Source organism: Amblyomma maculatum, chromosome 10 (assembly GCF_055883805.1).
Source record: "Amblyomma maculatum isolate TAMU_Amacu chromosome 10, ASM5588380v1, whole genome shotgun sequence".
NCBI lineage: Eukaryota > Metazoa > Arthropoda > Arachnida > Ixodida > Ixodidae > Amblyomma > Amblyomma maculatum.
This window is the reverse complement of record NC_139353.1, coordinates 41,895,183-41,910,147: the sequence shown is the minus strand read 5'-3', so window position 1 is coordinate 41,910,147 and position 14,965 is coordinate 41,895,183. Positions and strand designations below refer to the sequence as shown.

Genomic DNA, 14,965 nt, shown 5'->3' with positions numbered 1-14,965 from the left:
ACGCAACAAGTGCAGGCATTCTATGCTGTTTCTCTTTTACCTCTTTGTAGGTCTGTGGTTGTCTCTCTACGCCTGCTACCCAAGCTGCTAGCCTCTTTTCAGCAGCCCAGGGAAGGTGCTGACACGCACTGTGTTACCATGTGAGCACGTCTTTTGCTGCCTTTGCACCATCCGTACAATCAGTTTTCCTTTAGTTCTTCGCGCAGACTCCTCTCCATTATGTCCAACAAGTTGCAGTGAGAGATAGATACTGTTGCTTGCAAAACTGGCCTAGTTAGAGCATTTGATTCTTATAATATCTCACAGTTCTCACTGGTTGTGTACTGTGTGGTTCACCAGGCTGCGTGGTTACTTCTCAGTTGTATGATTTAGGCTTCTAGCTCTAAACATACGTAAGATAAGAAGAGCCCTTGTTCTCACTTTTAAAGACCTTTTGATCTTTGGTGAAAACGGGGCACCTCTAATATACGTATGAGCAGCAAACTACGCAGTCTGCTTACTTTTGGCAAAGACTGTACATTTTATACTACAGTTGAACACGGATGTATCAAACTCGAAGAGGATCGCGAAATAGTTCGATATGTAGATAATTCGATATACAGAAATCGGCTTGAGACGTCACTTGCGATCATGAAAAATGATACCGTATTTGTCACGTAATCAACCCCCTCGCATAACAAACCCACCATCCACTTTTTCCCTCGAGAATTAAAAAAAAAAAAAAAAGCGTTAAGGTGAGTTCACATGCAAGTGATTGAGCGAACTCAGTGATGAGTGGCAGCGACAGAGCGAAAAATTTCAAATTTGTTGGAACTGCATCGCTCGAGCCGCTGCGACAGCTCAGTACAGGTTTTTGCGTCGCCACGGCAGAAATCATGAGCGTCTTTGCTTGCATGTGAAACAGCCTTTATTCGGTGGCACGTCTCTTCGTTTTGGAGTGACGCACCCACAGCTCATTTATTGCAGCACGCCAAATGCTGCGCAGTGATAACGTCACGGCGTGCTTATGTTTTGACCATACTTTTGATAGCTCCTGCAGTGGCAGGGAGCGAACTTAGCAGAGTGCCCGTGATGGCTTGATTGCAAGCCTGGTTTGACTGCGCCGCGCTTGGGGCGGGCGTAGACCATTGCCACAAAATTATTGGAAAGCGCGAAAGCTGCAAAGGCCATTTAAAGCGAACAGTGGTCAAAGCCGGTGTCATGATTGCAGCTGACCGTGTGCTTTCATTGATTCATAGATGCAAGGATGGACGACTCTCGCAAAAAAAAGTCTGCCACGTTTTAACGTCCGCAGCCGCCATAGCTTACACTACTCCGCATGTTCAGCACGACAAGGATAAAAGTCTCTCGTAAGAAAAAGAAAAAAAATTCTGCCGCTTCGTAACGTCCGTAGCCGCCATAGCTAACGCACGTTCAGCATGACTACATGAGACGTGCACATTGCACGTCAGCTGCCGCGCGCAGAGGGTGCACAACACATACTGGAGAAAGCATCCGATGTTCTGTCTACCACGGGCTAAGCTTGCTTGTTGACGCATGCGTAGTGCGTGCTGCAAACAAAGACCGGGAAAGAGAGAGGAAGGAGAGTGAAAGCTCGGCAGAAGAATGGGCAAACCCTCGTGCTTCGTTCTATCCCATTTTTCCCCCTCTCCCGGACACCACGGCTGCATTGGCTGCATCTGCTTCGTACCGGCCGTTGCCAAACAGATTCCCTCTTGTTCCTTCGCGCACATGGCTTGCAAACATCACGTGCTGGCGCGCGGCAAACGATCACCACAGATGCGTGCGTCTTTGGGGGAAAGGGTGTAACGCTGCCCTAGACCAGCCGTCGTCGAACTGTTCCCTCTTGTTCCTTCCGCGCGTGGCTTGAGAACGTCACGGGACAAACGGCCGAGGATGATACGATAGTCTTTGGGGAAGGCAAATCTTCCAGTGCGTGGTGCGAAGTTCGATTAATCGAATGACCGGTGAAATTGAGTTTTATATATGATGCAGTTTTCCTATACTTCTACATGGAATTTTCAAGGGGATATTCCATGAGTTCGACTGTAATGCATACTGCTGTGATGGCTATAAATAGAAATTGCCTCATCGATGCAATTTTCCTGACTAACCACGCAAATGATTTCGGTGGGACCTCTATGTCAGTTGAAGTGAACAATTAGGAAGAGTTTTATAGCTTTAAATTGTTGTTGGGTTTCTGCTGCACTATAGGCTTTATGTGTGAGACGAAAAGGGCTATTTTCTCTTTATACTTAGCTGGGCTCATGACAAAACTGCTTTTCTCCATCCAGGTGGGCCGAGCGTGAACATGGAATGATGCGGCTGTTTCTCGAAGACCTTGTTCGATACACGAACAGCCACAAGAAATCTACTTCTCCCGCGCACAAGCTGTAAGATTCACTTGTTTTGTTTGCTTCATTTATCGATCTGCATTAAGGGGGGATCCTGGGCCGGCTTGCACGATAAAGTCCGAGCTAAGTCCAGACTTAAATGGTGTCTTTAGAAAGACCAAGCTTATTTAAGACGGCTCGTGTTCCGAACGTCGAACGCTTCGGGTTCATGTTCACCAGAGTGGCTTCCCAGAACGGCCTCAGCAACCACTTGGGGCATTTTTCCTCGTAACACAATCTTAAGCCACAAAAAACAATGGCACGGATTTTACACAACACAAAATTGACGGAATGTGTACATCTTACAGCAGGGACAGTGCCAGCGCATCCCTGTATTTCCCTAATTTCTCTACTTAGACACCTGGCGTCCTTGTGTCTTAACCAAGACAGCACTAGAGTCGTAATCATACAAGCGACCTATTCAAGTCAGGACTGAAGCCCAGTCTTGACTCCAGTCTTAAGCGGCCATGCTAGTGGCCTATTCTTTAGACTCCAGTTAAGTCTGGACTTGGCTAAGACAGTCTTAAGATTGTTTTGTGCAAGCGGGCCCTGGTCTTAAGCTTAACTACCTGTCCCAGCCCCATCAGGGCCAGGATCAGCCACCCTCGACCTAGGTGGTCGAAATTGCTCCGTAGCCCACTGCTATGGCTCCTCTTTCTCTCTGTGTGTGCTTGGTGCTTTCACTCCAACCTTCCTCCCTTCGCTTACGGCGCGGTTCTGGTGTCCACGGAACAAATGTGACAGATACTGCGCCTTTCCTTTCCTGTGGAACAATTATTATTATTACGCGCAAATTAGGCGGCATTTTGCAACAAAACTTTGGAGGTAGCTGTGGAAAGATCTCAGGATTGCGAAAACGAGGAAATCGAAAATCAGATTTTTTGACCGCTTTTCGGCTGCAAAAACCCGGATCCCCCCTTTTAAGATGAACAAGCTAGGAGCATTTACTCAACCCTGTAAAGTGTTTATACTCATTTGTGCAACATGTGCAAACGGCAGTGCACTGCCATGCACAGTGCACAAGATAGCAGAGAGGGCTAAAAATAGTGCAGGTTATGCGAGGCATGGTTCCTAAGCCATGTTGCCTGCAGAATCTTGCGCTGATTGCACTGTTTCTTGTACAATATCTGGTGCATATATATATAGCATGTTTTGTAAATGCAGCAGTCTAGATGTATTAGCTTCCTTTCAATACTGGCACTCAAAAAATGGGCAGGTGCTCATTTTTCTTAGCCCTGATTAGTACAGCCAGCAGCTGAACAGAGTAATACAGTTTTTGAATATTTTTTTTTAACTGTGAGGGCGTTAACAGGCAGCCTGAATAATTGAACAATATTAGAAGAATTTGGGAACCTAAAAAATTAACCTCACTGAAAAAACAGTTTCTGACTTTTGCCCTGTATGCGTTTTGCTTGTAAATGATAGCTACTGGTACTAGCCAGCTGCCGTTGCCTCCAGAAAGTTTCAAGTTGAGGATTGTCTAAGCCATTGTACATATATAGCAAGCTGTGTCCTTATACAGCGCGTGATGAGATGGACTTGATCCTTCTTTTTTCCAGTTATACCCACAGGGAACAGATACAGGTGCGGCTGCACTTCCTGTCCTGCATTTTTTCAACGGCCGGATCTCCTGACGATTTTGGTGAGTGAATCGTGGTGGCTCTGGTCAGGCATCGTAAGTGCACAGTCACATTATCGCCGCCATTCTCAGGGCTGAGTCGGGACCAAGTGGACGTGCTCTGGTCGTGCCTGGCACTGGATCCGGAGTGTGGCGACGAGCTCTTCAGTTGGCTGCTCAGCCAAGTTCGCAGCAAGGAGCAGCACGCCCTCAGTCCCGACCTCTTTCGGCACCTGCTTATGCACAAGGTAGCCTTCTCACATTTCTCAGGTGTTGTCAATGCATTCTCAACATTTCTTCATTCTTAGTTCAATGTAGCGGTAATTCTTGCTCATGTTTGCAAGGTTGTGAAGGTGCCCCTAAGTCACTTTGACGCAATTTGTGTACAAGTGAGGGGCTGTGTCCTGACATCTAAAAAGAGTGCAAAGGGACATTGATAAAGATGCATTAATGGGCAGGATGGACACTGCCTGTTATCATTCATTTGGGGACAACCCAACATGTTGTGCATGCGTATGTGTGCGTGCATGCTTGTGGGTTTGTATGCACCGAGGCAACTGCATATTCACATGTGAGCGGCTGCATTGCAAACAGCGCACAGTGAATACTTGTGGTGTGCGAAAAGTTGTATAGTTTGCTAAGAAAACAAAAATATACAATGCAAGTATAAAACTAAAAAAATTTAGGGGGCACTTAATTTCATTGCGCGTTGAGAATGCAATAGCGTTAAAGTGTGTAGTCTGCTGAGTCTACTTCTCCCATCCATCATTGCTGCTCACTGCTCATGCTTAGCCTTGTGAAGCTGTCTATACTCCGCTTTCAGCCACACACATCCGCAGTAGCCCTGTTCGCTTGCTGGGGTTTTCTAATAGTACGGTAGACTGACTCCGTGTCTACTCTGGCTGCATTCTGACCTGATATGCGAAGCTGTCTACACATGTCTGCAGACAGATAAATGCAGCTAGCTGCCAGGAATCGCTGAACCTGTTACCTGCCATGTCACATGACCAGGAGACCTGCCAACTTAGCCATGTCACACAGTTTCATGACATCCCCCCACACCGTCGAGAAATCTGGCGCTTGGCATTGTCACATACCCCCATGACATCATCACAGTAGCAGGGAGGCTTTGGAGAAGCAGTGCTGGTGCTGTACAGTTCTTTTCTGAGTTTAGGCTTCTGAAGCAAACATGTTACAGAGGAGAAAAAGAGGCTGTAATTTTAGTGATAATGAGAAAAGAAATGGCCCTTGATTTGTGGGCTATTGCAGCTGCCCCAGCTTCCTGCTGCCTCGACCAGCATGACTGCGCTGCACCTGCTCCAGCAGCTGAGCGGCTCCAGTCGTGTGGCTCCCGTGGACCCGGTCCTGCTGAGTCCAAGGCCCTCCTCTTCCTCATCCAGCTCCATGGAACAAGATCAGTGCGTGAGCTCCTCACCACAGCTGGCCAGTGGCATCGACCAGTTGTGGGAGATCGCGCTCAGGGCTTCCAGCACCGACGTCAGCATGGCGGCCGTCCAGTACCTCAACAGCTTCTACCTCCATGGTGAGTTCAGGAGTGGCTTTGGCGTCCGAGTGAGTTCGAGGGGAGAGAGTTACTGTTCTCCCATTAGCTTAGGAAAAATGCATACACTAGAGGAGCACTGGATCTTTTTATGACATTTCTTCTGTCTGGTCTATAATGTTACTTTTATTACTTGTTACTTGTGTTCTGTGTGCCTTCCTGTTTAAATGTTAACCTTGGTGTGCAGGAAACAGTGACTTATTGTAGAACTAGTGACCAAATTCAAATTGCACAGGCCTCATTACAGTTCCTCTGACACATTTTTCCTCACTGGGCTAGAGAAGCAATGAATCTGCTCGGTGACTTTTCTTCTGTGTGGTTTATAAACAGACTTACTTGTATTATGCTGCGTGGGTCTCCTGTGGGGCTTCCGGTTTAAATGCTAACCTTGGCGTGCAAGGAATAGTGTCTGATTGTAGGACTAGTGACTGAATTCAGATTGCGCAGGGCCTATTACAGTTCGTCTGACGCATTTTTTTCTAACTGGGCCGAGTATTTACATGATAAATTTCAGTTGTGTAATTTTGCTTGACCATTAGCGGTCGAGATCAGTCCACATCAAAATTAGAAGAGAAGTCGTCCATTGGGGACTAGACAACAAATTAACTGCAAAAGTAGAGGTCACCTTGCGCAGCTGTCACCTTGTCTCTCATAATGTGTGCTATGTAGTAAGAAAGCAATAAGGAGAATAAAACAGGACGTTAGAGTTCTGCCTCAGTGATAGTTTATGCATTGCTGGATGTCTTTAATTGGACTGTGTAACGTAAGTTTTGAATGCATTAAATCTGTGAGTAGCTCGCAAGGCTTATTCTTTTATTCGTCACAGGAAAAGAAAACCTGCGCAAAGGAAAGTTGTATCATCTCCTTCTCTTTGAAACCACTTTTATTCCTGGTTCCAGCGTGTATCAATTGCAATCCTATGTTGTGGTGCAGACTGAGATTTTATGCTGCTTCTGTCACTCCTTCTTCCTAGCATGCTTAGCTTGTGAGGAATAATGGTGATCTTGTTCTTTTCTTTAACTTTTAGCTCACCAGGGCACCCTAGAAAGGGAAGAGGAATTCGCACAAAGATGCATGCACAGCCTGCGAACAGCTGCTGACAGCCTTGCTGAGGTAAGCAAGACTTTGTTGTTAAGTGTGGCAGCGTCACTGTTATCGGTAGTAGCAGCATTCACCATAATCACTAGGTCTTTGCGCTCTCAGAAGGCTGGATGATTTCTTAAATTGCTACTCTTGCCAACTTTTATGTCTTGTACAACGGTGGCTAGTGCAAACTTCATGGCATAGCTGATCCAGCTGCTTTAGCTGCGGAAACCTGTCATGTTTCCTCGAATTTGGTAGTCCAGAAAGAAAACTCTGTGTCACTGCTATGTCCTGAATTGTATTGCAGATTGATTTAAAAGTAGAGCTGGCAGCCCTGAGCTGTTGTGTGACAACTTGGTTCATAGGTAGTCACTGGCACAAAACTGCAAACACCTCTTCATGCTTCAGAGCCCTTGACCATACGCTTGTACAGAACTTTGCCAACCAGAGAGCCATACTCATAGTGTCTGCTGACCAATGTGCACTGTGTTGTTCTCCCCCCTTGGCAGCACCCCCAGGAAGCTGAGGAGACCATCCTGACGGTGGTGCAGCGAGCGCTGCAGCTACTCAAGCTGCACCTGGAGGCCTTTCAGCGGCGTTACGCCTTCCACCTGCGCCGATGGCAGCTACGGGACGGCACAGGCCTCAGCCCCCATGGGGCTGCTTTGCAGGACCCCCGGGGGGTGGGGAACTGCCCCCTGCGAATCATCTGCCAGCCGGCGGGCCTCTCACACAAGGTGCCCCCGCCGTAGCTGGCATTGTGTAGCCTCTTCTCTGAGTGTCCTTTTGCTTGTGTGGCCGCGGTCTGCTTGAGATGTTGCCTTACGGTGTGGGTGTCATTTTGTAGACGACGCTGGAGCTCCAGAGCTGGGACCTGGTGGGCGACCTTCGTGCCGAGGTGGCCCACTGGTGGGAGAGCGTGCAGCCCCAGCTACAGCCGCAGTCCCAGCAGGCCAGCGAGGGAGGCCCCGCTGCCTGCTTGCGCATGATCACCCAAGGGCAGGAGCTCACCACTGACCTGGATGAGAAGCCTCTGGCTGACTTAGGCTTCAAGGACCTACAGGTGGGCCCTCAAAGCTGGCTCTGTGGCAAGGATGTGTTTCATGTGCTGTTCTGTTAATATTGAGCCTTTAGCCCTATAGGCAGCCAACTCTGCATAAGTAGTGCACAATAAAACTTCAGTAATTCGAACTTGATTAATTTAAAATTGAATTATTCAGAGTTTGTAATCTTTGACGAAATATCAAGTAGATTTTGAAGATTTGGAGTACTAAGCGGGAATATCTGATAACAATTTCGCCTCAAACCAATCGCCCCCTCAGAGCTGCCAAGCGATGCTGATGCTTGGTATGCCATAGTGCCAAAGCCTGAGAACTCCCAGCTTAAAAAACCACTGTGGTACGGCTTACAGACCACCAAAGCACTCACTTGCACAGAGTAGACATGCTTCCGCAGTCTTGGATGCTTTTGGTGCATTGTCAAGGCACGTCCGGACTGGAGGCAGTGGTCACTCCTCTCGTGCCTGGTGCCCACCGTGGTGGTGCAGGGGTTAGGACGCTTGACTACTATGCCTGAAGGTGCGGGATCGAATGCCGGCGGCGGCCGCCTCTTTTCGATGGAGGCGAAAAGTAAGGCGCCCGTGTGCTGTGCGATGTCAGCGCACATTAAAGGCCTCAAGTGGTCTGAATTTCCGGAGCCCTCCACTACGGCATGTCATAGCCTGAGTCGCTTTGGGACGTTAAACCCCCAAACCAAACAATCTCCTGCTCGGCCTTGGCCATGGCAGCGTATTGTAGAGGCATTGGCAGTGAAGCACCTCCCACTCATAACAGCGATGATGTGTGTTCTGTGATGCTGCCCTTCTTGCTCTGTGCCCACGGCAGGTCGACTGATTTCAGGGGTGGAAGTGCTGCTCCATTTGCTCCATTCTGCTGCTAACTGCTTTCCCTGCTCCAACCTGCTCCAAAATGCAATATTGCTCCAAAACTGCTCCAAACTGGCTGCCTTGATGTTCTGCCATCAAGGTTAGCAGAACACGGGAACAATGTCACAGCACTGGGGGCAAAGATACCACGCATCTTGCACTGGGCACAAATAATTTTTGTAAGGGAGGGAAGCACGGAGCATAATAAATATTTATTCGCAAGTAAATTTAGTGTGAGCCACAGGCGATTGAAGGGAATAATTGCAATAAAATGCACTGTGTGTCTGTGTGTGATGTAGCACCTCCTCTCAGCCTTTTGAATCACCGGTGGAGAGAGAAGTCAGAGCAGCAAGTGAAGCAGATAGCGCAAACTACTGTGAGCCGTTAGGAAACTTGTCCGACTGCGAAAACTGCACGAGTTATTCTTATGTTTCTGCTGTGAGAACAAGCAGGCACTTCACCATCGAACCTCTTTGTCAGTGACAAGCTTGTCAGGCCTATGGCAGACAAAATCATACTTGAAGCGTTATGGGTTTTCAATCACTAGGAAGCCTCTCAAGAGTGTTGGAAAGCCATACTGGGCCTATCGCCAAGATGTTAAAAATGAGCTCCAGCATTGCTCAAGCAAAGAATGATAGAACTATTGGCAGGAGGCAGTGAAATAAAAATGCTGAAGGATGAAGAGGTTGCCCTTCATTGCCATCTATATTTCCTGAAGGCACTACTGACCAATGTTCAGGAATTTATCAGCAGAGGCGTAGGATCAAAACGGATATGCACAAGATAGAGAACGGAAATGTCATACCCAATAATCAGAACTCCAAATTAGTGGCGCTGTTCAAGCGCATCGAAGTGTTAGACTCTACATTTGAATCTGTCAAGTCAAAATAAGGAAATACTTTAGGTCACACTAGGTGTTCAGCTATGAAGTGCACCAGCAGGCGTTCCTTTTGCTGCGGTTCTGTTCCAAGTTGTTGGCCGTTCTCTTGTCAGAGATTGAGTGCAAAGTTGGAAAGGCATTGAACTTGCATAAAAAGGAATCAGATGGCAGATTTAATATTTCAGGAAGAGAAAACTGCAATTATCTGAGGCGTTTAACCTTAGGAGCCTGCTCCAAAACATAATTCAAGTGCTCCGAAGCTCTCATTTTATTGCTCCAAAGCTACTCCAGAATGGCTTTATTATTGCTCCCAAAGCTGCTCCAAAATGCTCAAGCCTGCTTCCACCCCTGTGGGTTCAATACCAGCCTGCACCATTCATTTTAACTGTGTGCCATAGCTACAAGGTTACATTACTGACATTCTGCCAGTATTTAAACTTGACCTGGCCTAACACTACTTTTCTTTGGAAAAACAACCATCCAAAATTTTAGGGGACCTATTTGCAGGGTGCAAAGAATCATTGGACAAGTGGGCCAGTGGGCAGTAGCTAAACCTCAATATAACGAACTTCAGCGTAACAGAATTTGAGATGTAACTTTTTTTTTTCCGTTTCCCAATCTTTGCCCACTGAAAACCATGCTTTTCTTTTTTTTTTCGTGAGGAAACAAAGTAATTTTTACGACAACATGATAATGATAGCCATGACCACATCTGGTGGTGGCTTTGAGCGCTAGGCGCCGCGCTCACTCTTTGCCATATGGACATAGAGAAAAATTATGTGTTTGCGTTCGTTTGCTGTCACTCATTATGCTCCTGATATACAAAAGGGCAGCCGGTGCCCTTGTGAGGTCTGTTATTGCTGTAGATTCTTGCTTACTTTCCTCAGTATATGTTATTTACAAGTTCCCATCTGCGAGGGGTATTCTGAGAACCTGCATTTTTATTTGGACAACTAAAACACAGGAACTTGACGTAATGAAATTTGCGATTTAATGAAATTTTCAGCTGCAAGTAGGACCTCACTATATTGAGATTCAACTGTATGGGCCCCGTAACGACACCTTTTCCCGGCAGGGTGCATGCATTGAAAAGAAATTTGTGTGTTAGGCTATAGAAAATTCAAATTGCTCGCTGTTTGCCTGGCTCTTTTGGCTAGCGGGTCCAACTTTTGGCAATAATCTCAAAGGGGCCATGTGCACACCATGGAATTTGAAAATTACACTGCCATGCAGATTTGCTGCAAGCTGTTCGTGCTGCACTTGAGTATGGAGTGCCATTTCCGGCCTGTTTATAAGTCACAAATGTTTAAAGTCACAACTGCAGCGGTCTCGCACTGCGCATGCCAGGTGTCCGTGCGGTGCCTTTCATTTGGAACTTCCTCGAACACCGCAGCAGGCATCACTGACGTTTCAAGTTGGTTTACAGGAAAGAAAAGGTGCAATATCTGTCATAATTCTCTGCGGACACATTAACCGAGCCATAAGGAAAAAGAGGTGGTGAGAGTGAAAAGAGAGAGATAGAGGGGCTGTAGTGGAGGGCTTCGGACCACCATGCAATAGCGGTTTTTGCCTCATCACAGTTTAGTGATCTAAAGTGCCCCTTTGAGTTTATTTATTTATTTTTTTGTCTTACCTGACCTGCCCAAATCCAATCCTTCTGCTGCTACAGATTGTGTTCGTCTCGGTGGGAGCCGCCCGACAGCGGCGGCGAGCGGGGCCAGGCCTGCCTGAGCCCGCGAGTCTGCTACCTTGCCCACCCCGAGAGAGGCTACCCACCCTGGTGCTGCTTAGACCCACCTACCTGGAGTGCCTCTTCTCACTCATGCAGCTTCTTAGCAATGTACGGACACGGAATCGGGCCGGGGTGAGTTATGCTGCTGCTGCTGCTGCTTTGCGTTTCTATTCTTTCAAGCTTCTCTCACAGGGTGTGCTCCGAGGCTGGGAATGGGCCTCAGAGCCCACACCCCTGCCATGGACCTTAGCATGGTCATGGCAGTTTTGACATGAATAGTGAAAGCAAGTGTCCTGTGCCGCCTTAGTTGGCCTCCTTCAGCGTGCCAGTGTCTGTGGCTTCACTGTTGGTGTGGCGTTGGTTTCTCGCAGGAGATGGTGCTTCACACGAAAGCCCAGGTGTTGTCACGGCGAGTCTGGGAGATACTCATCATGCTTCCCACATCGCCTGCGGTGCTTCGTCAGTTTGTACAGGTCGCTCAGGTGAGTACAAGGTCTCCGATCTAAGCTCACAGCTTTCGAAGTAATCAAAAGTTTCAAAAATATTTTGTTGCCTTACAGTTCTACCATTGCAGGTTTCACAAACCATGTTGCAGGAAACTACAGATTTTATTGCGACAGCATTTTAACGCTCCCATTCTGCAAATAATCCGACGTCAGGGTTTTTCTTTGGTGATATTACGTGCGAAAAATTGTGAGCATGCCTTTGGCAGGTGGTAGTTGGCAGGTGTCATGGACTGACGCGGATTGGTTGGGGGGTTGTCCGATGTCTCAAGGCTTCATTGCATGGCCGAGTTGGTAGCTGCATTGAGATAGAAGAGAGAGATGAAAGTCGAATCCACCGGGGCCCCTGGATCCCGAGGGAGACACCCTAACCATAGGCCATGCAGGCATGTTCGTGTGGCATGGTTGAATTGGGACTTTATATCTATTTCAGCTGGCCTTTCGTATTTTGTGGCCATTTGCAACTGTATGCTATGTGCGAGATAACGGAGGCAAAAATTAAGGAAAATAGAAAATCTTAGAAAACATTTTATTAATGAAGTTATATGGATGAAACCTTGGTAAAAATACATCTTTGGGGCTGGTTTTAAGTCTGCCGTGTAATTTTACAATAAATTCCTTGTGCACGTCTATAATATGTAATTGCTTACAAGGAGGTTTAAAGAAATTCTCTGAATGTCAAGGTATGCCATAAAGGTAAATATTTTATTGTACCTATCGTAGATTTAGAGTTACCGTAAAAACCCGCGTATAATACGAACCCGAATATAATACGAGGTGAAATTCTGGAGACCCGAAATGGAAAAAAAAAGTTTTTACCGCATATAATACGAGAGAGAAAAAACAAGACATTTATTGAAATCGGACCTCACACTTCAATCACTTTCATCTTCAGCAGCGCTTTCCTCGGAAATTTCTTTGTCGGACAAATCATCCCACAGGTACTCATCTTCTGTGCCATCGAGGGCGTTTGAGATGCCGCACTTCTTAAACGAACGGCGCACAAGCTCCTCTGGGATGCTTGCCCACGCGTCCACAATCCATTTGCGCAGCGTGGCTGGCGATGCTCGCTTCAGCCGCCCGGCCGGCGTCACTGCAGGCTCACCTGACCGCATCCATTCCGCGTAGCATCGCTTGACTGCGTCCTTGAAGGGTTTGTTGACACAAACGTCGAGAGGCTGAAGTTGTGAGGTCATTCCACCCGGAATCACAACAAGTTCTGTGCGGCAGTCGCTTAGCAGCCTCTTCACCGAGTCGGCCAAATGGCAACGAAACGCGTCCAGCACGAGGATGGATGGAAAGGACAACAGTGCACCGGGCCGTTTGCACCACACTGACTCCACCCAGTCGAGGACAAGATCCTCGTTCATCCAACCTTTTTCATGGCATCTCACGATGACATTCTTCGGCAGCTCCTCACCTTTCGGCATTGTCTTGCGCTTGAAGATGACATAGGGCGGGAGCTTGCGGCCGTCTGCCGTGCACGATAGCATGACTGTAACCCGCGTCTTCTCGTTTCCAGTAGACCGGATACAAACTTGTTTAGAGCCCTTCTCATGGACGGTGAGGGGCGATGGCATGTCCAGGTAAACCGGCGTCTGGTCAGCATTGCCTATTTGCCCCAGCTGAAAGTTTTTGGTCTTTCGCAAAGAAATCACGTGGCGCTGAAAAGCCACCAGCAGCTCTTCGAAGGATTCGGGCAGCTTTTGTGAAATCGAGGTTCGCCGGCGTAGCGAGAATCCAGCACGGCACATATAGCGATGTATCCAGTGCTTGCTTGCTTTGAAGGCGGAGCTCGGAATTCCCTTTTCCCTTGCAAGCTCCCTAGCTTTTGCCTGCATAAGCTCTACGCTCACAGCTAGATGCGATGCTCGCTGTTCTCGTACGAACTCCGTCAGAACGAGTTCAATTTCCGGGAATGCGCCATTCTTTGGCCCGCGAAAGCTTCTTCGCATTCTCTTGCACGCGAAAAGGGCTTCTTTCTGTCGTTGCCATCCGCGAATGCTTCCCTCGGTGACGCCAAACTGCCTCCCGGCCGCACTGTTGCCGATGTTTTCAGCAACTAAAATCACCTTTCTCTTAAAAGCAGCCGAGTACTGTTTCCGAGACCCTGGCATCTTGCTCGTTCACTTAAAGAAAAAAGCGTGCACTTTTTCGCGAACCGTGGTTTGCACGAGAGCACATGCGCTGATGCTGTGCGCACTCGACGACTCAACAACGAAGAGACGACACCTCGACGTCGTGGCCACTGCAGGGTGCGGCCACGTTAGGGCAACGAAGCCAAGCCGTAGCCGCACATCGATAACAAAGCCAAGCCGTAGCCACGCGGCTACAACAAAACCAAAACTTCTCGCAAAACTTCGACATTTTGGTTGGGATCCGCAAATAATACGAGGCGGAAATTTGGAACGCTGAAAGTTGGAAAAAAAACTCGTATTATACGCGGGTTTTTACGGTATTTGATTTTGAAGTTGCCACTTTAGAAATGGAAAGAAAAATTGCTATTCCTTTGCCTAAAGTGACAACTTCAATACCTTATTCATTTAATATATATGACAGGTGGAATGATTATTTTGCTCATATTACAATCCTTGATCGCATAAGCAACCAATACCACGCATTTGAGCAAATTCCGTGTGGCGAAATTTCTTGAAAGTGGTTTGCAAAAAGTTGCATAACGTGTTACGTAAGTAACAGTAACATGTTATGTAACTTTTTGCAGTCATGCACAGACTCGTTTTACATAAAATGAAATTACATGTTTGGGATCACCGTGAAAAGGGACGGTAAACTTGTTAATTTTGCCCCTGTTAATTCGGAAATTTGGATTATTCAAACTAGGAGCGTGGTCTCTGCCAATGCTCATGGAAGGCTATGTCGTTGCACGCTCGTTTATTCGGCCATGAGTGGGCTCACTTTGGTTAATTCGGACAGGGGGTCACGTTAGTTGTACCAGGGTTTCTTTTCACTTGACTTTGGCATACGAAAATGTGGTTTCAAATCCCAGCTATTGATCTTCCATCAGGTAGCACTAGGAAGCTAGTTTCACTAAAAAACTAGCACTAGAAAACTAGTTTCTAAAGTTCCTGCTATATACACGCAGTTCTCATGAGTGCACCTCTAATGATGTGGCATGATGCAAGGCATCACGTCACTTAGCGCCACATATATCTAAGAATATTTTACCAATGTTTCCAAATATTTACCAAATGTTTCAGTACTTATTTATTTCTGCTTGCTACAATGTTGTCAAGCTATCATATCTCTCTGT

The 14,965-nt window shown here is 47.2% G+C and overlaps 1 protein-coding gene across 1 annotated transcript in view; it reads left to right on the top strand.

Moving 5' to 3' along the window:
* puf (ubiquitinyl hydrolase 1 puf) overlaps positions 1–14,965 on the top strand; it is a 109,430-nt gene that overhangs the window by 31,867 nt on the left and 62,598 nt on the right. The window contains exons 18-27 of the mRNA XM_084582591.1: positions 51–140; positions 2,295–2,393; positions 3,953–4,035; positions 4,105–4,259; positions 5,281–5,554; positions 6,600–6,685; positions 7,165–7,392; positions 7,503–7,718; positions 11,129–11,323; positions 11,563–11,673. Coding sequence (XP_084438717.1) covers positions 51–140; positions 2,295–2,393; positions 3,953–4,035; positions 4,105–4,259; positions 5,281–5,554; positions 6,600–6,685; positions 7,165–7,392; positions 7,503–7,718; positions 11,129–11,323; positions 11,563–11,673 — 1,537 coding nt within the window. The remainder of the gene's footprint in view (positions 1–50; positions 141–2,294; positions 2,394–3,952; positions 4,036–4,104; positions 4,260–5,280; positions 5,555–6,599; positions 6,686–7,164; positions 7,393–7,502; positions 7,719–11,128; positions 11,324–11,562; positions 11,674–14,965) is intronic.